At 48.7% G+C, this 22,822-nt stretch overlaps 7 protein-coding genes across 7 annotated transcripts; 5 read left to right on the top strand and 2 right to left on the bottom strand.

Moving 5' to 3' along the window:
• The first annotated feature begins 648 nt into the window (after nt 1-648).
• On the top strand, nt 649-3,509 carry BDW43DRAFT_272996 (anaphase promoting complex subunit CDC16). The gene is made up of 2 exons (XM_032041579.1): nt 649-1,031; nt 1,093-3,509. The coding sequence occupies exons 1-2, from the start codon at nt 935-937 to the stop codon at nt 3,312-3,314; spliced, it is 2,319 nt and encodes a 772-aa protein (XP_031901645.1). The 5' UTR covers nt 649-934; the 3' UTR covers nt 3,315-3,509.
• A 593-nt stretch (nt 3,510-4,102) lies between these two features.
• BDW43DRAFT_310062 (uncharacterized protein) lies at nt 4,103-4,437 on the top strand (the record flags this gene model as incomplete). The annotated part of the gene is made up of 2 exons (XM_032046828.1): nt 4,103-4,146; nt 4,203-4,437. The coding sequence occupies 2 exons, from the start codon at nt 4,103-4,105 to the stop codon at nt 4,435-4,437; spliced, it is 279 nt and encodes a 92-aa protein (XP_031901644.1).
• Nucleotides 4,438-6,849: 2,412 nt separating this feature from the next.
• Nucleotides 6,850-8,637, top strand: BDW43DRAFT_310061 (uncharacterized protein; the record flags this gene model as incomplete). Its single annotated transcript, XM_032046827.1, has 1 exon — nt 6,850-8,637. One exon carries the CDS (start codon nt 6,850-6,852, stop codon nt 8,635-8,637), a length of 1,788 nt encoding a protein of 595 aa, XP_031901643.1.
• A 2,232-nt stretch (nt 8,638-10,869) lies between these two features.
• Nucleotides 10,870-12,339, bottom strand: BDW43DRAFT_299484 (major facilitator superfamily domain-containing protein; the record flags this gene model as incomplete). The annotated part of the gene is made up of 7 exons (XM_032044728.1): nt 10,870-10,907; nt 10,963-11,332; nt 11,374-11,691; nt 11,735-11,820; nt 11,907-11,999; nt 12,093-12,264; nt 12,325-12,339. 7 exons carry the CDS (start codon nt 12,337-12,339, stop codon nt 10,870-10,872), a joined length of 1,092 nt encoding a protein of 363 aa, XP_031901642.1.
• Nucleotides 12,340-14,243: 1,904 nt separating this feature from the next.
• On the top strand, nt 14,244-17,012 carry BDW43DRAFT_272994 (uncharacterized protein). The gene is made up of 3 exons (XM_032041578.1): nt 14,244-15,791; nt 15,861-16,834; nt 16,904-17,012. Exons 1-2 carry the CDS (start codon nt 14,822-14,824, stop codon nt 16,286-16,288), a joined length of 1,398 nt encoding a protein of 465 aa, XP_031901640.1. The 5' UTR covers nt 14,244-14,821; the 3' UTR covers nt 16,289-16,834; nt 16,904-17,012.
• Nucleotides 16,414-16,966, bottom strand: BDW43DRAFT_54338 (thioredoxin family protein). Its single transcript, XM_032050225.1, has 2 exons — nt 16,904-16,966; nt 16,414-16,834 (listed from the first exon to the last, which is right to left on the bottom strand). The coding sequence occupies exons 1-2, from the start codon at nt 16,924-16,926 to the stop codon at nt 16,540-16,542; spliced, it is 318 nt and encodes a 105-aa protein (XP_031901641.1). The 5' UTR covers nt 16,927-16,966; the 3' UTR covers nt 16,414-16,539.
• Nucleotides 17,013-20,126: 3,114 nt separating the features above from the next.
• On the top strand, nt 20,127-21,584 carry BDW43DRAFT_318738 (putative cytochrome P450; the record flags this gene model as incomplete). The annotated part of the gene is made up of 2 exons (XM_032048748.1): nt 20,127-20,235; nt 20,299-21,584. 2 exons carry the CDS (start codon nt 20,127-20,129, stop codon nt 21,582-21,584), a joined length of 1,395 nt encoding a protein of 464 aa, XP_031901639.1.
• Between the last annotated feature and the right edge of the window lie 1,238 nt (nt 21,585-22,822).

Below are 22,822 nucleotides of genomic sequence, written 5' to 3'. Positions count from 1 at the left end.
AGCTAACATTCTTGACAGGCTATGACGTATTTATATGTACCCCGAGGAAGACATATATAATATCCTTGAGATGGACTACGAGCATCACGATTCTAGCCTGTAACAAATGCAATAAAAAGCAGTACATCAAGCTACGATAATTTTCAACCGAAAGCGACAGTATGTGGGCGGTTTCATTAGCAGCAATGCCTGCTTCTTGAGGTCCTCTATTAGTATAGCCTGGCAAGGAGTTCGTATCTCAGATCTATAAACTCAGGCAGTTATCAATTGGCAGGCCCTAATTTGCCAGCAATTCGTATAATAGAGCTTGTGGTGGGGAGAATGACGTTCTGATAGCCCTTGTTCTTGGATCCGTATGGGTCGTCTGACTTTCGATGTATCGATTTTATGTAGACATGGTTCCCTAGCTCGGGACTGGGAGATAGGGTCGAGAAAAGACAGGTACTCTTATCTAATAGCGGGTTGCCATTCATTAGAAATCTCAGGTCATCCTATTAGAATTGAACGAAGACTATTGCTTTCATTATGAGGTTGTGCTTAAGGCATGAGGATGAGGTCGATATCAAACTACCGGATGAGGTAAGCGCACAGACCCAGTGACGCGCCATTTTGGGAAGCATAAAACAAGCAAACAAAACAGTCAAACATGCAATTCCGCGGATCGCATCAAGAGATCCCAATCTGCACTCTCTCCTTCCTTCTTGCGTCGGACGTACACCAGGCAAGTTATTCCTGTCGATAAGTCGTCATCGTCTCTTCATTGGACGACAGTTACCCCCGAAAACTGCCGTGGAAGAGTTTTGGGGTTTACACCTGGAAGCGACGAATGCGCCTGACCTTCATCGCCCCTCCGGACCCCATGCCTCTCTGCAACAATTCCGAGTTTCCCTGAACCCTTCTCACCCTTGCTCGAAAGCGCATACCAGCCCGTGCCATGGAAAAATTTCTTCGCTCCTGGCGACAAGATGCGTTGAACCGCGGACAGCATGATGCGGCAGTCTATATCGGTGATAAAGTGCTCGCGTTAACAAGTCCGGTGATCCTGTGCTCCCACTTTGTAGAACTAGGAACTAACATATTCTACCCCATTAGACAGCGATTCTGATGCCTTTTGGCTGGCACAGGTGCATTTCTCGAATAATAACTTCGCTCGAGCCTTGGCTCTTCTCTCACGGAAGGATTTAATCTCCAGAAGTACCGCCTGTCGCTACTTGGCCGCGCATTGCTATATAAAGCAAAACCAGTTTGAACAGGCTCTGTCGATACTCGGTGACCATAACCCGACTCATTTGATCCGCAGTAGCAACAACAGTAGTAGCCGCCGCAAGCTGCAGCACCTCAACAGCCAAAGCCATGTCACATTACGCAACGGAAAGACCACAGCTTCGCGGGTCGATCGCGGCGAAGAGCGGGAACGGGAGGACGCAAACAATATTAGGTTTGAGGCCGCAATGTGCTATCTAAGAGGGCTTTGCTTTGCCAAACAGAACGCCTTCGACCGTGCCCGAGATTGTTACAAGGATGCTGTGCGGATCGATGTCCAGTGCTTTGAGGCTTTTGACCAATTGATGAAGAACTCACTCATGTCACCTGCAGAGGAGCTCGAATTTCTTGAATCCCTTGACTTCGATTCTATCTCAAGTCCGGATCCGGCCGTGTCTCAAGAAGCCGCTCATTTTACAAAAATGCTCTATACAACCCGACTATCCAAATACTCATCGCCTGCAATTCTTTCAGACGCAACTGAAACTCTGTCGACACATTACAACCTCTCAAAAAATCCTGATATACTACTTTCACGTGCAGAGGCTCTCTATACCCAATGTCGCTTTGCAGAGGCGTTGGAGCTGACCTCATCTATCCTGTCAACCTCTCAGTCGTCCACAGCGCTGTCCACGACGACTGCCCCTATTCCAGCCCAGAACCACTTGGGGCATGCACCTGCTGTGTATCCTTTGCATCTGGCATGTTTATATGAAACTGGTGCCACCAATGCGCTCTTCCTTCTATCTCACACCTTGGCGGACCACGCTCCAGAAGAGTCTTATACCTACTTAGCCATCGGCGTCTACTATCTATCCGTTTCTAAAGTAGCTGAAGCACGGCGATTCTTTTCGAAAGCATCTTTGCTGGACCCTCATTCCGCGCCAGCATGGATTGGATTTGCTCACACCTTCGCCGCTGAAGGAGAGCACGACCAAGCCATTGCGGCCTATAGTACGGCTGCCCGGCTCTTCCAGGGGAGTCACTTACCCCAATTATTCCTTGGCATGCAGCATTTGGCCTTGAACAACATGTCGTTGGCCCATGAATACCTGTCCGCGGCCTATGCCATGTCGACCGGCGCAACATCCGGATCCGTTCCCTCAATCCCCCCCAATCCATCAACTGGAATATCTACACTGGGTGGTGATCCGCTAGTCCTTAATGAACTGGGAGTTGTCCTCTACCATCAAAATCACCTTGAACCTGCCATAGAACTCTTCCGCCAATCTCTCGCCTTAGCCACTTCCCTAAATTGCGAGCCAGGAGCCTGGGTAGCCACACGAGCGAATCTGGGTCATGCACTGCGTCGTATTGGTCGTTTTACCGAGTCGCTAATCGAATTTGATGAATGCCTTCGTGTTGGTGCTGGAGGTGCCAGCTTTGGGTATAGCCCATTCTTAGGAGGAAGCGGAGGCAATGCTTCTGGTGCAGTATCGTCAGGTGTAGGAGGATATGAGGACCGTGGTTTGATTGGCTCCCTTCACACTGCTCGCGGCCTTGTTCTCCTGGAACTTGGCCGGACAATGGAAGCTGTCACCGCTCTTCATGAAGCCGTCCGGGTCCTGGGGGCTAGTGGTGGCGGCGATGCTGCTGGTGGTGCTGGCGTTGCTGGAACGCTTCTCTCTCGAGCTCTGGAGATATGGGCGCTGGAGGGTACCAAGACCGAGTCAATACTGTCGGAAGAGATCAGCCGAGCAGGAACCGTGAGTCGAAGTTCAACACGGTCATCACGTGATAAAGGAAAATCCAAACTTTCAAGGCGACGCGCCATCACGGAGGAATCTTATTCCGAGGAGTGGACGGATGAAGTTGCTCAGGTTGATTCGCATAATGTTAGAGGTGGCTCTGAGACACTGGAGGAAAAGGTGGAGATGGAATTGGACGTTGAGGCAGATGGACTTTTGCGCCAAGCGATGAGCCGCGTCCGAGGCGGACGAAGCAGACGACAACCTATCTTCAGCCCCGAGGTGGAAGCTAGCGATTTACCGGGGCCTACTGGTGGCCGTCGCCGAGGGTCTAGGACGTTGAGAACCAATGCTAGACAGTGAATGTGTCGGATTTTGGATGCTGTAGCCATTTCACGATTAGAAGGCTGGATTTGGATGCATTGCAGTTGGGCGTTTGGATGAATTATACCCGGTTTGTTCATTGATCTTGAGATCTATGGGGAAGGGTTCCATTACATTCGTGGCGTATAGGATGGCTTTTTTTGGTTTCGTTTCTGTCAGTAGAAGAAGTTCGATGTCGGAGAGAGAGTTGAGGAGGTAGATAGAAATGGACTTACCCCTTCCAGTGGATTCGGATCTTAATATTTTCCTCGACTTCCCCTAGTTGGCTCTTGAATGTAATTCAAGTGGTGCTAGCGCAATCTCGAAGACGTCTGCTCTATATCGGAACGCTCCTCCGGTTACTCTGGTAACTATATTTAAGCGGGCGACCTCAGCAACGATGCAGCTAACTATTCTTCTTGTCAACCCCTCGGTTTAAATTGTGATAGTATGCGTCTTTGTATTAACATTAAGTAGAACTACCAAACGGGATTGACTCGTGCAAGTTCCTTACCATGGTCGCCGATGATTCGGATGCGGTGATCTCAAGCCCTTTGGATCTGAGATTGACGCTCTAGCCCTGGGTTTCCTGGCACGCAGGGGGACATGCTTGATCAGTTTCCATATGCGTCAGTCTGTTCCCCTACCAGTTCCATACTTTTCTCCAGCACCCATAACCACATTGCTGGGCTAGGCTAGATAGCTGAACATATGAGAACGCCAAACAATACGAGGGCAAGCCAGGGTACCAGGGATACCTCAATTGGGGAGTAGCCGCTCTATCCGAAATGCTACATGAAACTGGTTACTTCACAGTTATCCCCGAGAAATGGTACGTACAATCTACCAATCAAAATGCGAATCCCCAAGGGCTAATTGGTTGGCAAGGCACTTGGCACTGAAGAGAGAGATCGCACCCTGTTCTCGCGGGTTTAAGAAGAACTTCTCGTACCTTGCTGGATGCGGGAAGGATTTCATCTACGAGCCCCAGCTGGAGTATGCTGGAGATGGCTCCTTCACTCTGATGAGACTGTCTAAATGGAAGTCTTCGCCGCGATGGTCGACCGAATTGACCAAAAAACCCAACGCGTTGTCGACCACCTGTAGGCAACTCGAGAACTAGACAACACCTTCACCCTCTTCATGTCTGGCAACGGCGCTAAGTGCACCATGCTCGAAACCCTACCCCTGATGGGCGGCATGAGCCCTTCGCGCAATGTCAAGACTAACACCAACAAGCACTACAACAACTCCGTCGAGAACATCGGCATGCTTGATTAATTCGTCTGGTACGATCCCGCATGGGCCAGCACGGCCATGGCGCCCTCGCGCGGACCCAAGGCCTGGATCACGGACGATGGGATTCGGTGTCTGGATGTAGTGCGGTACCCACTCCTAGGAGCCAGAATAGGGTAAATCGACTCCTCCTTTGCCACGGTCATGGACATTTTTCCGATGATCTTAGTTCTAGCTGGTATGCTTCTCCTCGGGAGTTGGTTTCACGAAGACGAGGTAGGGCATATTACAGGGTAGGAGTTATTTGGGCCTCGGGCTATTCGGCAAAGTCCTTGGAAGGTACTCTACATGACTGTGCCTCGGGGGAAGAAGGATTGGTGGGAGCTGTATAAACGCCAGGAAGAACCCGGGGGTTGACTGACCGGGTGGACTCGGAGCTGCAGATTCTGCAGGAGTCGGTTGAGCACTGTGAGGTTTATTATACCGAAACGGGGATGTTTGATCCGGCGCAGAAGTGTGCTTATACGAACGGCTATCTCTCAAAATTAGAGAATCTACACCCTTAAAATGGAACTATCTTACCCAAGTATTCGTATTTTACATGGAATACCGCCCTAGAATACAGGGTACACATTACCAACGTCCTAAACCACAACAAATCCCGAACCCGGCCCTGACTCAAAAACGCTTAGCCCTGCCCTGTATAGACAGACTACCACACCATAACCACAACCCGGCAGATCGACAAACCCCAAAACACTTCGCCGTCGGAACAGTTCCCCCTAGTCCACTCTAGGATAGCGTTACAGTCATTCAGCAGGGTCCCCTGTCCGCCCTGAAACCGTATTCTGACCCACATTAAGTCCAAAAAACAAGAAAAGGGCCAAAAAATGTCATACCCTGGTAAGCCTCCATACCTAGTCTAGAGGCGCGATAAGCCACCGTTCCAAAAAAAAAAGAGTAAAAAATATAAATGGGAACCCGGCCTATCATATACCACCTAACACCCACTGTTTGCCGATCTTGTTGCAGGATTGTCTCCCTATTCGGGTAGTGGTAGGGCAGGCGTGAAACGATGGGGCGGTTTGATGGGTCTTGGCGGGTAGGGTTCGGGGACTTTTACTAAGGGGAAAGTTGGGAGCTTGTGCTTTCAGGGTTTCTTGGCTTGTTCTAGGCGATCGGGGGATTTGGTTTCAGGGCTATTTTTATATGAATGTGACGGTTGGGGGGGGATGTTTCCGGGAGATGATAGCTGATATTTTTTATTGTTTTTTTGGCAAGGGATTTTAATGGCGTTATTTAGTTAGGGCTTGGTATTGATGTTGTCTAGGGCTATGAGTAGTATATACCTACTTTGTGACCCAATTGACTTCCTATAGCTATAGATCAAACTAGTCTAGGTCCAGTGCAAATTCTCAATGCCGTGCTACCCGGTTCGACGATGGTCTTGAGAGTTTCAAGTTTGACTTTACCACATGTCTCCTCAGGAATCAAGAGGTTACATTATTTTAGTCATAACCGTCTCCTTAGGGCAGGGAGAAGGTTCAGCTAATTATAGTAAACACCTCAGATGGAGCTCACTGTTCACCAGTATCACACGATCTAGTCTACCCCGGTCTAAACTCCGTGACTAGGGCAGGAACCACAACCTGATCCGGGCTCCTATTCGGGGACGAGGAAGGCCAAGAGTTTCGGAAGGGATATGGGTTAGACTTTACCGTTAAGCACGGCACTGTGGGGGCCCACTTGGAGATTCGCGACTAGGGGTGGGAATCGTTTGTCTGCGTGGGATTCTGGTTGTGAAGAACTGTATAGAGAGATTGGGGTGTTGTATGCTGTAAAAGGCTTGGGGAGCAGGGAACATGTCTACACATTTGGATAGGATATAAGACATGTGTGCCAAACTGTCAAAGGCTGCTGCCACAGCGGCATACATTCCCTGAAGAAGCATTAGATCCTCTCCGTAGTCATTGCCGGTCAATTGAGTTTTACCAAAGGTTTGAGCCTACAGAGATTGTCTCTCTTTGAAACTCCGATCTACATCTGGACCATCACGTTTATCCCAGATAGAGCTGTTTCAATGTAACCTCTCCCGAAGCAATGCCTTTTTGAAGTCAAGCTGAATAGTCAAGAGGGGAAGATCATGGGTATATAAAGCCCTACACACCTCCAGACTCAACTCCTCATCCAAGCAGGCTTTGAACAGCATTGTCTCTACATTCTTTTTCTAAACTCTAAAAAAAACCCTATTTTACAATCATTAGTCTTTTTCATTTCTTTTTATTTATTCTTTTCCAAAATGCGTATTGTTCTTTCTACTGTTGCCTTGACGGCAACAGCCCTCGCAGTCCCGGTGACTGTCCCTCCTACCTATCACCGCACCTCAACTGTTCCCGGCAAGATCCTTGATGGTGCGTCGTCGAACACCTTGACGGCGCGGACCTTTGGCCCAATGATTAACTGGATTGGACAACTTAAGCATGGTGACCAGAGCTGTGAAGCTTGTGAACTTGGCGGAAGCATGGATACTAGTATCAGCGTTGGGACAAATGCTGAGGATTGTGATGAGAACGGAAACAGCAACACAAACTCAAACAGCAATTCAAACTCAAACAGCAATGAGAACTCAAACAGCAATGAGAACTCTGGCAATACAGTCTGTGAGGGAGGGGATAGCTGTACTCCTCCCTCCGGCGGTACTCCTCCCACTGGTGGCAATACAAGTTGTGAGGAGGGTGACGATACCTGTACTCCTCCTGGTGGTACCCCTCCCTCCGGTGGCACGCCCCCTACTAGCGGCACGCCTCCCACTGAAGGCATGCCTCCTTCTGGTAGTACTCCTCCTACTGGCGGTACTCCTCCCACTGGCGGTACTCCTCCCACTGGCGGTACTCCTCCCACTGGCGGTACTCCTCCTTCTGGTGGTACTCCTCCCACTGGCGGCATGCCTCCTTCTGGTAGTACCCCTCCTACTAGTGGTACTCCTCCTACTGGTGGCACTCCCCCAACTGGTGACGTCCCGACCGGCAGCACCCCTAGCGGAACTCCTCCTACCTCCGGCACCGAGACTGGAGAAGAGACCGGCACCGAGACTGGCACTCCCCCCACCGGTGGCACTCCTACTGGCAGCACTCCTCCCAGCTCTGGCACTGAGACCGACACCCCCACCACCAGCGGTACTCCTCCCTCCGGCGGTACTCCTCCCTCCGGCGGTACTCCTCCTTCTGGTGGTACTCCTCCCACTGGCGGCAATACAGTTTGTGAGGAGGGCGACGATACCTGTACTCCTCCCAACGGCACTCCTCCCACTGGCAGCACGCCTCCCAGCTCTGGCACTGATGAAACTGACACTCCTACCACCGGCGGCACCCCTCCCACTGGCGATGTCCCTACTAGCGGCACTCCCCCCACTTCTGGCACCACCGAAACTGGAGAAGAGACTGGAGAAGAAACTGGCACTGAGACTGGCGGTTCTCCTCCCACAAGCAGCACTCCCCCCACTAGCGGTACTCCTCCTACTGGCGGTACTCCTCCTTCTGGTAGCACTCCTCCTACCAGCGGCACCCCCCCAACTAGCGGTACTCCTCCTACTGGCGGTACTCCTCCTTCCGGTAGCACTCCTCCTACCAGCGGCACCCCTCCCACTAGCGGTACTCCTCCCACTGGCGGTATGCCTCCTTCCGGTGGCACCCCTCCTACCAGCGGCACCCCCCCCACTAGCGGTACTCCTCCCACTGGCGGTATGCCTCCTTCCGGTGGCACCCCTCCTACCAGCGGCACCCCTCCCACAGGCGGCATGCCTCCTTCTGGTGGCACTCCCCCCAGCTCTGACAGCAACGAGGACTGCGAAATTTGCAAAAACTCTGGAAACAACAACGGCTCCAACGGCTCCAGCAGCAGCAGCAGCTCCAGCTCCTCCAGCTCTTCCTCCAGTTCCTCTAGCTCTTCCTCCTCTAGCTCTTCCAGCAGCTCTTCTAGCAGCTCTTCCTCCAGTTCCTCCGGCGGCACCCACGTTAGCGCCGGTGCTTCTGGCCCTAACGGCCATGTCTCTGTCTCCAGCAACCCTGAGGACTGCGAGGAGGAGTAAAGGGATGAAAGGCATGAGGATTACTGCCCCCCTAGGCCAGTATTACATTGACCCCTCTCACCATGGGACGGCGCTATTGGGTGTTTTCTACCGTTTACCTAATTTCTTGTCCTAACAATGACAATGCTTGTCTGAGCCTGCCTATAGCACTCGTTCTATCTATTTCTTCGTTGTGGGACTACGGCCTACCTATGTCTGCTGTTCACTATGACTGTCTTTACCGCGTTATGTGAATTATCCGCTCGTTTCAAATGATAGAACCCAATTATATTATATTAATGCGTCTTCAGGATCCGCTGTTAGCAATCTGTTTTCGTATTGAATCAGTAGTCATCTTACAGGATTAGTTAAAACCTGCTAGGAGTTAGTTGTGCGTAGTCTAGTAGATATGTGAGTTTCACTACCCACAAAAGCCACCAGCCAACTAGCTCTAAGACCTACTGTGAAGTTGCCATTTTTACCCTCCTTTACTCAGGAGGAAGAGCATAAAAAAACACGCTGGCTATATACCCATAAATCCCCAAGCCATCCTAATTGCATAACCCCCTGCGGACATCGAATCCTCACAAGCTGACGTGCGTCGATCCCCGTTCTTGTAATCTTCAGTAGGCCCCATGTCCACTTTAGCGCCCCCCCCCAAAAAGGTGGCTCCCCGGGTGCATCAAAGCAGATAATGTAATCGTCCCACATGTTCTCGCAATGCAAGTACTCCAACTGTTGAATGTGAGCGGCGAGATGGTCGAATATCGGCTGGACGCCTCCCCGTGGTAGCTTGAGCCCCGCCAGGCATAACCTAGTAAGCGTGGACTCGACCGGACGGGAGAAAGCGCAGGAGTGTAGTATCAGATGTGTGGATTCCTTCTAGCTTGCTTTGCTATAGGAATGGAAACTGGCAGGAATGAGCCACTCGGCCGAGGAAGTCCCGCTCTTCTGGTTCGGTACGGGCCCTGCGGGTATCGGGTATTCTGTACCAGCCAAGATGGGGATCTTCGAGCTGTGGACATAGGTTCAGGAAGTGGCAGATGAAGGCCGTATGGCCATCGACTCCGGGTGAACGTTGCGGTAGGGGTTCGTCGTGACGTGACGACAAAGAAGTACAGCATGCTCGGAGTAGAGAACTCTTCTTGATCTCTTTGCGTTGAGTCTGAACAGAAAAGTTTATTGGGCGTCCGTAATGTGAGATTCCTTTATCCTTTAAGCCATTCTGGATGCATGTACAATCACGACGGTGGGCAACTATGTACATATATCACAAAGAAAAAGTGGATAAGAAAGGAAACAATGTGGGACAGAGAGAGAAAGAAAAGATAGTGGATGATATAGATAGACCTATCTTAGTGAATTTAGTAGGCTGTCTAGTGTTACCCGATCGAAATCTAAAAGGAAACAGCAATCTATTCGGCCTGGAATCGACAGTTTCGCCTTGGTGAACGTGCGAGTAGGTTAAAACTTGAGAACAAAGGAGGAAAACCATACTATCAAACAAATTATGGCTGCCCCTCCCTCTAGAGGTCTGAATTTTCTGAATTTCGAGTAGCAGATTAAGTCAGTTAGGTGAGATGGATGTATTCCACCTGATGTTACGGGATGTATGGATGGTCAACACCTTGCGAAACTATATCTTCAAATCTCGAAGGTCAGAGAAACACCAATAAGCCAGATTAATCTGATCCTTCTCATCACGCAGTGACACATTTGATCATGGCTACCCACCCCATACCGAATTTTGGCGATAAATGACAGGTATACATAAATTTTTATGAGAGCGTCTCTTGCCAGAAGGGAAAAAAAAATTATACTCGATCCTGACCCGTCAGGCATGTAATGGGTTTCCCTTTAAGACTGTGAACCCAGGGAGCGGTAGGCAATCCCGATATAGAAAATAGGAGTGATAAGCATAGTGTTGTTATTATTTTGCTACCTGAATGAAGCTATATAAGGAAGTAAGGAAACAACATTGGCTCAGCAAAAGATCCAAGCTGTTAGATAGGCGCAGGGATTTGGAAAGGAAGGCGTAGCTAAGATTCGGGGCGAGGGATATGGGATCAGCTCATTGATAGATGCACCAACGATAGCAAGGAGTAGGGGCGCAATGCGGGAGAGGGATCAGGGGAGCAAGAACTTAGAACCTAGAAGTCAAGTTTAGCCTTTCATATCTTTGATGTTTTCAAAGTGGTATCTGCTCTTAAAAGGGGATCAAGGGCACAACCCGACAGGCTAAATCGTAAAAATCTAGGATATGCGCGTGACACTCCATCCCACAGTAATCCCTTTGGTCAGTACCAGGAACAACGTCGAGCAAGCATACGACAGCCCGCAAAAGACAATCAGCCCCCGAATACACTATCTCGTTATACAAGGACGGATTCTGAGCTTTCAAAACCTCCCCTGCAACCGGAATGGCTACCAGGAGACAGAAGCTAAGCATGGTAGTCGTCGTCGTCCTATACCGCTTACCATAGTCTTCTGTCCGCAAGATCTGAGCCACACATACTGGTGTTAGGCTGATAGCCGGGCCTGCCCAGAAGCCAAATAATGTAGCAAAGCTTATAATCGCTGCCTCGCTCTCACCGGCAGTAAGCCATAATGCAAGGATTAGGGTGGTGCAGACGGCCCTGGCTAGAATCATGATGCTGAACCGACCCCAACGATCAGCTAGAATACGGGAATAACCCGGCCTGGGATGGATGCTGCGCTGAAAATAGACATAAGCTCATATGATAGACTCCCGGTTACCCCGTGCGATGGGGCATAAGAAGGTAGGTATGTGAGAACGACCATCAACCCAATTTCAGCCGCGGTGACAGCAATAGAGGTCATTGTGAATGTTGGTTCTCGGAGAGAGCGGAGGTCAATCAATCCGTTCCTTGACTTATTTGGGGCTAACCTGGTTCTGGTGAAAAGCATACTTATACTAAAGCAACCAAGGGAGACGAATCCGAGTATTCGAACGGCCCATGGGAATCCGATTTTATCTCGGAGCGTCCCAAACAGATTGGTGAATATAATACCCTCTATCCCACCGGAAGTATTAGTGGCGGATCTGACCACCCACTTCGCCGGATGGGTGGTCAGGTCCGCCACTAATACATGAGACTCCTGTTGTCAAGCCTCGACGCTTGTAAAACCAGTGGTTTATGGTGCCTAGTGAGGGCGGTAAGATGGCTGACGCGGAAAGACCGCCTAGGATGCTGAACTGAGAATAAACCGGTAATATGCTATGCGCCGTCAATATGGCGGCGTTGGCCTCTGGATCTGCTGGGCCTTACCTTGAGAGACGCTCAGTTTCATCATTGATGTTGTAAAGCCAAGGCATCCTGGAATTAGAGTGTACTTGACACCGTGAGAGTCGAAGATGGGCCCTATAGTCGATCAGATTTTGCCATATCGCCCTGAGAGTGTAATGCATCATACCGGCTAGGATGCTCCGATATAGAAGAGAAAGAACCATATACCGAAGATCCAGGAAATCGATGCTTGGAAGTACCCCTGCAATTGATGGTCTGCTAGCCAGCCCTCCAGGGTTCCAGTGACATTCATGATCCCGAACGATGGAAGCAATGCACACCATGATCCGAAAACCACCGACCAAGCTTGCCATCCACCATCAGGGAACTCCAGGGAACTCTGAGGGGTCTTCTTCCGTGTAGTCGAGGGGCGTGGGGTTACCTCTCAAGTTTTCGTTACCAGTAGTCGAGACATTGGCTGTGGCAGAAGCTTGTTTCTGGGAGTCAACGCTGAGATACATAGCTCGGGAATCTTAGTGCACTGAAGAGGTAGTACCGAGACGACTAATTCCCTCAAGGAAGGCTTAAGAGTAACCTCAAAAGGCCGGCCTCGGGCTCAAGGTTCTCGATAGGAAGTGACTGGGCATATATAATACTACTCTGTCGTTTGAATTATTGGTTAGCCTGATACAATGAACATGTACATCCCTTGCGTCGGATGGATCTGATACACGTATACTGATCTGATCTACGCCAATATCATCCTTGAATGTGATCCTCAAAGTGCGATCGTGCGGTTCGCTGGACATGAAGACTTTGTATCTTGTAGGAATCTAGCCCGCTCTGTCTATGTGGCTTTATCTTTTCTAGCTGAGATCGAACGATAGATACGCTTCATGGGGGCGGTCACCCATCATCGACTTTCGGAACTAGCATTCCTCACAGATGGTAGAGATAGCAGATCAACCATAATTCTGCGTTTTCCGCTATGTATCATCAGAGTAGAGTTTCGGGGGCAACAACCCTCTGTGAACTAACTATTCCCCTGTTTTCCTTACATTTGAGGATATCGGTTGCTCATGATGAATGCCACTACATATCACTAGAAAAGGAAAAAGGAAAAAAAAAAAGGAAAGAAAGAAACACGACGTATCTTTCAGACATTCCTCAGAGATAACCTTATCTGAAGTTAAAAGACGCCACCAAGAAGGCCAGCCATACACGGCTCACCAAGGAAAATTAAGCATTCAGGCGTGCCATCCCTTTGCCACTACTTTATCGGAAGAGTTAAAACAAAAATAAACAAATAAATAAATATATAAGACAGAACAGTTAAAACAAAATGAATCGAGAAAAATAAATATATAAAGAGTAAAGGAAAACGAAATCCCAAAAAGAAAAAAAAAGTTCAATGAGCATTCCAATCCCTCGAAATGTTTCTCTAGCTAAACACAGCCCTTTCTAAGAGTCATATTAGTGGTATAATATAATAAAATATAATATAATCTAGAAAAAGAGCTAGAAATATGTGACAGGAATTTCGTCCGGGGAGTACCTTCGACTTCATTACTCAAGTTGTTTCTCAAAGTAGTCGCAAAAGCGACGTTACCTGGCGGTGGCTGTGTATAGCCACTGGATAAGCTACTAGTACGATTCGTACAGACCGGGTTGTCCACTGAGATCAATAAAGAACCCATGGACTGTTGGTTCTATATCTACTTAGTGTCTCTCAAGTCCATGACTCCGAGATGGCCAAGTGAGACACTGCTATGTACTCTATCGGGAAACCTCGGGTATTCCTCGGCTTTTGAGTTTCCACTGTTTTTTCTTTTTTTCTTTTTTTTTTTTTTTTTTTTTTTTTTTTTTTTTTTTTTTTTTTTTTTTTTTTTTTTTTTTTTTTTTTTTTTTTTTTTAAATGTTGTGGTTAATAAAAGAGATTTCTCAGCCTCGTTGATATTCAATGATCAACGGTGAGAGAAATTCCCCTCAAACGGTTAGAGAGAAGAGTGGAGTTGTGGAAGAAAAAGAACTCATTACTTTATAGCACAGCCCACGTTAGTCGAGCCTTGGCAAGTGGGCCCCTTTTTCTAGGCACCTACCATTTAGCGTTAAAGGTCCAATCATGATAGGACTTTAATAAGAGGTCAGGGTGGGGGATATTTTTACGTCAGTGTTCTGGTTGTTTTTAAGTTCTCCTCGTTACTGGCGTATTTACGGATTGGAGATCTGGAGAGAAAATATTTCAATGTCTTGTATAGTAATACCCTGTATGGTGAAACAATCTATCTATATAGGGTTCGATACCCCTATTCTGGTTTAAAGATTGAATTGATACATACATTACTGTACATGTTCACACAGCCAGGGACAGGGAATGGTGTTTGCTCAGAGCTCTCACTGGTTCGTTGAACTATTTTAGTGGTGATCTTTTGGGGTTTAGTGTCAGGGGATCAAGGCTGAGTTAAGTTCCGGTTGCTAAGCCGCAGTTTCTTTATTGTTTCTACTAGCTTTACTTCTACCTCCTACGTATGAGGATGTGTTTCAGTATGCATATTTTTCTTCTTTACTTACTCCTCCAATGACCACTTCTTGACAAATTTATATGAATCACTGGGGTAAAGGAACTGGAACGAAAAACATATCAACGTGAAATCTAAAAAAGCTACGCACCAATAAGAGAAGAGGACCCCACAAAGCTGGGGGCCATCATTGACTAAAGAGGAAAGATCGTCTGCTAAGTTTCAAGGCTTCGCCGCGTCACTTCATGTCAATCGCGGGTCGAGACCCCTGATCCTCTACTAGTAATTCATTCAGTCATTCCTTTTCTACCTGCTTTCCTTCCCCCTCCCCATTCACTAAATTTTATTTCCTTTTCCCTTCCTTCCTTTCTCTTCTTTCTTTCTTATAACTGTCATGCCACCAATCCACCCAGTTGTCATCCCGTCTTTACCGGCGCGATGACCTTAGCTAGTTGTTCTAGATGGCGCCTGCGACCGAGTGGCCTTCTCTATATACTCTACGTTATTGGATTTCTAAGCGTCGCCTGCATCGTCGCCATCTGGTATGGCGTTAATTCCGACCGAGACTATATTCATCCAATCTTGACCCAATTGATCCCCGCCGGTCACTGTGCCTGTCAAACCTCAACCACCTTTCAGTGCTCCAGTTGTCTGTCGTGCTCCGAACAGACTCTCGTCCCACAGATCTCCCCCGCTCCGAAGTGGGAGTTTAATTCCGACCGCGATGCGAGCAATCACGGCCTTAGCAGACTTCAGTGCAAAGCTGCCTTCCCAGGTCTGTTCGAAGATGTCTTCCGCGCCGAGACCTTTTGGCGGTCCCAAGGAGCTCTTGCGACCGAAGACCTAGATCGGATCCCCTTAGGATTCGGCATGGTCCGAGCATTCATTTCGAACGGCGAGCTGTACGTGGTGGCGGCGCGGGCAAAGCAAGAAGACCATAGACGGAAGATTGTCGCGGCGTTAAGCTCCATCCACCGCGCACTGGTCGCCGACTCCGATCGCGCCTCTCGGCGCAACATTGAGTTCGTCTTCTCTGTGGAGGACAAGGTCGAGGATGTCACTAGCTCTGACAACCCGGTGTGGGTGCTGGCGCGGTCTGCGGCCGAGCAGGGTGTCTGGCTGATGCCCGATTTCGGGTTCTGGGCGTGGGACAATCCTCTGAACTCGATTGGTCCTTTTGATCAAGTCGTCGAACGCATTAAAAGAGCCGATATCCCGTGGTCGGAAAAAGCTCCTCAGTTGGTCTGGCGCGGCAAACCTAGTTTTGCACCCAAACTGCGCCGTGCTTTGATGGATGCCGCGCGAGATAAGCCGTGGGGGGACGTCAAGCAGGTGGATTGGTTTGAGCGGACGAATATCATGTCCATGGAGGATCATTGCCGATATATGTTCATTGCGCACGTCGAAGGTGAGTGCTTTTTTTTTCCTTTACCCTCGCACGTAGATACGCGAGGACTAACTGTCTCCCCACACCTAGGCCGATCCTATTCTGCGTCGCTTAAATACCGCCAAGCGTGCAATTCGGTGATCGTGGCGCACAAGCTTCAGTATATTCAGCACCATCACTATCTCCTCATCCCTGATGGCCCGAATCAGAATTATATCGAGGTGGAGCGCGATTTTAGTGACCTCGCGAGCAAGATTGAGCCTCTCCTCGACGACCCCACCACGGCGCAACGAATTGCGAACAATAGCGTGCGCACGTTCCGTGAGCGCTATCTGACCAAGGCCGCCGAAGCCTGCTACTGGCGGCAGCTTTTTGACGGATACGGAAACGTCTGGAACAGCAGCGTCCCCGTTTGGTCCGACTTCTACCAGCGGGAACGCGGCCTCCGCTACGAATCATTCGTCTTAATGGATAGTCACATGATGTTTGATTTTCGAGCGATGGGCGGCATGCAATGATGGATTTTCGAACAAACAAACAAAAAATAATTTGAGCGATCTACGCATTCACGGAGTTTGGAGTTCCACGGGATACCGGGGGAAAGGAGGGGGCGATATATGAGAAATTTTCACGATACCAATAGAGCGTGGCTTCTTTCCTATTTACTTGATGCTTTTCTTCTCAGATAGAGATGTACAGTTCTCAGTGGAGTTGTCATTATCATATACACCGCAACAATAGTACTTGTGACATACTCTGTATCTCCTGCCTACTGAACGTCCCGCACGAACTCCTCCAACAGCCGGGGACTCCCCCCAACTAGGTCTCTCAGCTTCTTCCCATCCCTGAACACGATAAACGTCGGCATCGCCACGATCCCCAATCCTGCGAGTTGCTCATCCGATAGCTTCCGCACGTCCATCCGGTAGAAGGACTTCTCGGTCGTTGTGTGGGATATTTCCTCGAAGACAGAGAACATAGGTCTGCAGGGTCCCGTCCATCCGGCCGTGAAATCGATAACCGTCGATTCCGGGGATTGGATTATGGCTTGAAGAGCTGCGTAGCTGTTGTTATTTCATTGGTCAGTCAATTGGATATAGCATGCGAAGTGAAAGAAGGGCAGGGGGACAAACGAGGTGATTTCCCTGACGGCCATTTTCTTTCCCTCTTATTCTCAGTATTATACCTGTGACATCGACGAATCGCGCTGGTCGAGCGGGCTAGAAGATCGCTCGAGCCAAACCAAAGCCAATGAACGAATAAATATGCAATATTTCCGTCTATGCAAGGTAAAGTTATATCGTGAATTGTGTCTTGAAATATGGCAGTGTGTGTTATGAGGTGCTGTGGAAGTGGTGGAGGTCTATGACGTTGTAAGTCGAATAGACTTTATATGATCCCGCGATCTTCACAAAAATTCAATTGATAGGCTTTATATTCCGTGACCAACGAGGGATTTTTGCTTAGAAACCTGGGGTTTATTGGAATGTTTGTAATGTGCTTGGTATGGTTCGTTATGATACATTGTAGATTCTGGAAGGATGTTGGGAATCAAGCCAACAAAGATGGTCTCGTAATAAAGTCATTATTACCACATCTGTATTACCAAAACCTACCGTTATGGCATGGAAAAGTCAAATCATTGCGAATTTTTACTATCAGGAGCTCTCTTACCTCGACAATGATACGTATAGAGCTTCGATCCTTCGATAATCTGGTATAAATGCATGTCTTAAAAATCGTCACAATGAGTCTACCATTTGCAACCTCTTACTCTTCTCTTCATGGTCTCAAAAGCACATTTTGCGAGATATGACTATAGGAACAAGCTCTCGGGGATTTCACGTAAAAGCCCGGCAAAGCTCAATAACCCTGGTTCCTATCCGTCGATTCCTGAGTCTCTACATTCTCCGTTGCGGATGTGATCATTACAGAGATATCTAGTCCCTTTCTCTCTAGACTGGAGGGGTTTATTAATGAAACGTTGAGGCTAAGGTGGCTATGTAATCTGTATCTTCTCTGGATATTGCTCCATTTTCGTGCGTTAGGAAGAGGGGTGTTTGAGTTCTCGACGGGGAGACAGTTCGGGAAATAGAAGGATGGAGTTCATATGTCTGCAAACGAAGAGTATCAACCATTTTGGTTGGTCTTTATGGTCCCGTTATCACCGGGTGGGACTTGGATTTTTGCTGGGATGGTACAAAGTTCTTTTCTCCTTTGTCTGTCTTGCTTGGTTTATTGCCGATGTTGGCTAGGGTGTTCTTGGTGTGGGTTATAGGAGATAGATCACCGAAATGTGGATAAGTTCAGGGACGGTGATATCCAGGAGATTATCATTAGGAAGCTGACGTTGAGGATAATGGACAAAGGGTTTCCGATGGTGGTTGGAACGGATGCTGTGTCTGGGGTTCAAATTCTTCTCTGTTCGTCTGTCTATAGAGAGCTGCGCGAAGAGCCTGAGGATAGTATCCTATACCCACGGTATGTGTCTTCCTTGAAGGTGTTTGGAAGGCCTCTGTATCTGGTAGAGCAATATATCCATAAACTGCTGGGCTTGCTTCAGACTAGACCATAGTACTATGCGCCTTCCACATATTGTGCCTGATGAGTTATAGAGTTTCAACCCTAGGATCTACATCCAAGTATCTGCTTTCTGTTAGGATTAGTCTATAGTCCGCTCTATCTAGTTGACAAGAAGCTTTGCTGGTCGTGAGACTGATGTCAGCATGTCTAACCCGTCGCTTTGCAAATCCAGATATATTCCTCGATTCAACGCCTTCTAACTTCGAGCAGTGGTTATGTAAGGTCTCACTGATCCAAATTTGGAGATATACCTTCTACTGTTGAAAGGGAAAGTCAAGCGTGCTTAGAGTCACAACATTCGCTTCCTTGTGATATTGATTGTACTGACTAACCCCAATGCCGGTTTTGTTTAGGATTTGGTCATGCCTAGCGTAATCCTCACTCCTGCGAAGATTCGAGTTTCGCCTATTCAAGCAAAAACAATAGACAAGATCAGGGCAGACAGAATCATATGCAAGTGGAGGCGGCCCTGATGTCATTTTTGAATCATTTAAACGATCCTCGACTCACCAATAGGGAACTTGAAGTGCAAAAAATCGAAATACTTAAGGGATATCGCATACCTACCAACCGGTGGCTGGGAGTGGAGTCGTGACAAAGGATTAGGGTTAATAGGAGTTTCCCCGAGTCAGTGCCGTGGGACCGGCCTGACAGCTAGTCTAGTTCTCTGTACATGCCACACTCCACTTCAAAAACTATATTGGAGTCTGGGTTTGTGGTGTAGTGGTCAATTACTCTGAGAAGCCAATATTTACCTAGTTTCAGCAGCGTGCTCTGACGTGGAGATCTGCGTTATGACATGAGCTGGACTTCTCTCCAAAAATAATAGCCGTGGCGCTCATTTTATCTGCAGATGCAACCCTTGTTGAGCTAGTTGATATACGTGGCAGCCCTCGTGGTCATACGTACGTCTATCTATACCTGCTTACTATGATCAGTGATAGACATGATGAGAATACCTCAAAGAAAGATTCTGCATAGGAAATGGTCTGTGCGAAGAGCTAATAATAGTGGGGAGGTGGGCTACTGTACACTACTTACTCCTAGTTAATAGTCAATTGGAAAGTCTTGGACCCGGGTTATGAAAGAATGAGTTCGATTTCCCCCATTTGGATTCAAGATACTCCTGGTTAACCATTCCCTCTCACGCAGAAGAAGATTATTATTCATTCCAACATCAAAGGATAACCCGAAAGAGATGGACTTGACTTCGGCTATTGAGTCGCCATGGACGGTCCGCGGCCGCAGTGGAGTCAACTTCCGCCAAATCAGAGAAGATCCTGTCTCGTGTCGCAGAACTAAATCATAACAAACATCCACCGACCGCCCCTTTTCTCGTCAATTGGCCCTCGAGCTGACAATCCTGCCACTCTGAGTGGCCACCTATGAAGCAAGGAAGCTCCTCACCCTCCCGACGAACCATGATCTGTGCGACGATCGATCCTCCTTTAGGACCACCGAGAGATATCCCGGTGGAGACCTGGCCAGAACCAGCCAATCCACCAACTATTGTACTAGGATCGTCGCGCGAATCGGCGAGATTCAGCTGAACCGAGATCTGCAGCCACACCAGAATCTTCACAAATCATGGCTGCCCGCGCGGGTTGCACGGGCAAGAACGGGGATGGACGTGCAGGATGGAGCAGAGGAGCAAACTGATGATCTGTTGGGGTCTCAATTTAAAATAAATGGCCTGTCCTCCAGCGTCTGAACCTTTCCCTATCTGCTGGAACTTTTTGCCCCTTGTGTTCTTCACCTAGCTAGCTACACATCATGCCGTCGCCTATTCCCAAGCCCAAGGGAGTCCCCATCCTGGGAAATCTCTTCGACATTAGCGGCAGCAATGCCTGGGGCTCGTTTAACAAGCTAGCCAAGGATTATCGTGAGTTCTGGGAAAGCCATTTCTAGCAGAGGACCATTAACAGTCTCCTGCTTTATACAACAGGCCCCATCTTCAAAATTAGCATCCTCGGTCATGATATCGTCTTTATCACCGGTGCCGCCCTACTAGAGGAGATTTGTGATGAAACGCGCTTCCGCAAATGCGTCGCCGGGCCGATCGTCGAGATCCGCCAAGCGGTCCATGACAGTTTATTCACAGCACGCCACAACGAGATGGAGTCATGGGGCATTGCACACCGCATCATGGCGCCCCTGGTCTCCCCGGAAGCTGTTGAACAAGTTTTCTCAGGCATCCAGGAGACCACCGATGACTTGATCCGAAAATGGACGGGAGGAACCCGGCAGCGCGTCAATGTCACAAGCGACCTGGATCGACTGAATCACGCTGCAAACATGCTCTGCTTCTTCAACCAGCGGGTACACATTATGGAGGGTCCGGAACCTGCTGTCCTCAAAGCCATGGATGGCGCTACCCACGAAGCGATGCGCCGACCTACCCGCCCCAAGGTCCTTAACTGGCTGTTCTACAACCGCAAATGGAACGCCTGGATCAAGACTATGCGCGACTATGGAGCTGAGATCGTCGCTACTCGCCGAAACAACCCCTCCGACAAGAAGGACATGCTCTATGCCTTGCTGGAAGGCAAAGACCCGGAGACCGGCAAGGGCCTAACCGAGAGCCAGGTGCTCGACGAAATCATCAATATTTTCATCGGTAGCGCCACAGCTCCCAATCTCATCGCTTTCGCCATGTATTATCTCGCGAAACACCCCGAAGAGATAGAAATGGCTCGTGCCGAGCTCGACGCCGTGGTTGGCGGACCTTCTGTCAAGGTTGAGTATGAACACCTTTCTCGCCTACCCTACACGGAGGCTATCCTACGGGAATCCTTCCGTCTTTCTGGCGTCGCACCTGGCTTCAATATCGAGCCCATCCCCTCAACCGAGGGCCCAGTCATACTCGCTGGCGAATACGAAGTTCCCAAGAACCAGCCCCTGATCGCCATTCTTTCGGCTGTGAATCGCGATCCAGCGGTCTTTGAGGACCCCGAAGCGTTCAGGCCGGAGCGTATGGTCGGTGAGAAGTTTGATAGCCTCCCAAAGGGTGTCAAGAAGGGCTTCGGTAACGGCAAGCGCGAGTGCATCGGCAAGCAGTATGCCTGGCAATGGTCGTTCATGACGCTGGCAAGCATCCTCAAAGATGTCGAGTTTGAATTAGCGGACCCGAAATACGTGACGCACAACGATGGGGTGAACTACAACGGAGCGTTCAGCGTAAGGCCGCAGGGCATGTTTGCGGTTACTGGACCCCGGCCGCGCGCTGGCTGATTGTTTGATTCTGCTATGTGATACATGTTGGGATACCAATGCTGTTTGATATGTGAATAATGTCTACTAAGGATGAATGAGTTGAGCTGGGAAATATGTCCCCTACGGCGGTTTACTTGTCTGTTTCTAATCTATACCATGACGATATATAGCACGTACAATCGATAGTTGATAAAAAGCCATATCTTCTCCAAACTTGTCAAGATATTGCTTAGTGTCTACTAAGCTTAGTGCAATATAGTGTTTATTTTTGGTAACTCATTGCATCCTTAACGTCCTCTTCGTCAATTAAAATAGTTTAATATCTCTCAACTTATGCAGTATACTAGGCCCCGTCCTCCTCCTGGCTCATTGATATTGCTCGCAAAATCCATTTCTTAGCGACAGCAGAGCAGTGAGGATCTCCAAATTTCCTTTGCAACTCCTATGGCAAAGCACCGAGCCCAAACAAACCCTCTACTACTGAAAGGCATCTAAGACCACGACCCAAATAACGTACGCAATGCCACTGAAGAAAACAAGCAAAATTCCAGGGTAACACCACTAAATCTTAGTCCCAAATAATCACAAGCCAACACGCAACCCACCCTCGTACAAGAAAAAGAAACACAAACATGAAGTGACAATGTCGACCCCCTCACCTCTGTCCAACCCAAGCATAAGACCTGTGTAATTGAGTATAAAGCTCTCATTATTTCAACATGTGACACCTTACAAACAAATCCTCAGCCTAAACCCAACACTTCAACTCCCATGGTTGATTGGCGTAGACATAGACATAGACATAAATATCCCCAACCATAACCCTATCCCATCAATCTACACACCTCGTAAATACCTCCCCATATTCAACTCCTCCAAAACCAACCTAAAAAGAAAAACACACCACACCACCCACCTTCCGCAACCTCCTCCCGACGTCCGCATGCCCACCTGCCAGCGCAAAATAACTACTCGCAATAAACAAAAACCTTACATCAACCAGAAAGAAAATAGAAACATAGGCTAGATTAGTCAGGGGACGGGTTTCCCGATCAGGGACGCGAAGACGAAGACCGTTCATAGTAACATGAAGAAGCCGAGCGCGTTGTTATATTGCGCTTTGTTAGTGATTTCGGCTTTTGTGAGGGTGGTTATTCTGGAGTTGGATGAGTTAGGGCTATTGTGAGTATGGGGTTTGGATGTCTACGAGTTACCACGTCGGTGGGGCACAGAATAGATATATAGTGAGGTGATTG

Source organism: Aspergillus alliaceus (assembly GCF_009176365.1).
Source record: "Aspergillus alliaceus strain CBS 536.65 unplaced genomic scaffold BDW43scaffold_15, whole genome shotgun sequence".
NCBI lineage: Eukaryota > Fungi > Ascomycota > Eurotiomycetes > Eurotiales > Aspergillaceae > Aspergillus > Aspergillus alliaceus.
This window is presented reverse-complemented; position numbering and strand designations above follow the sequence as displayed.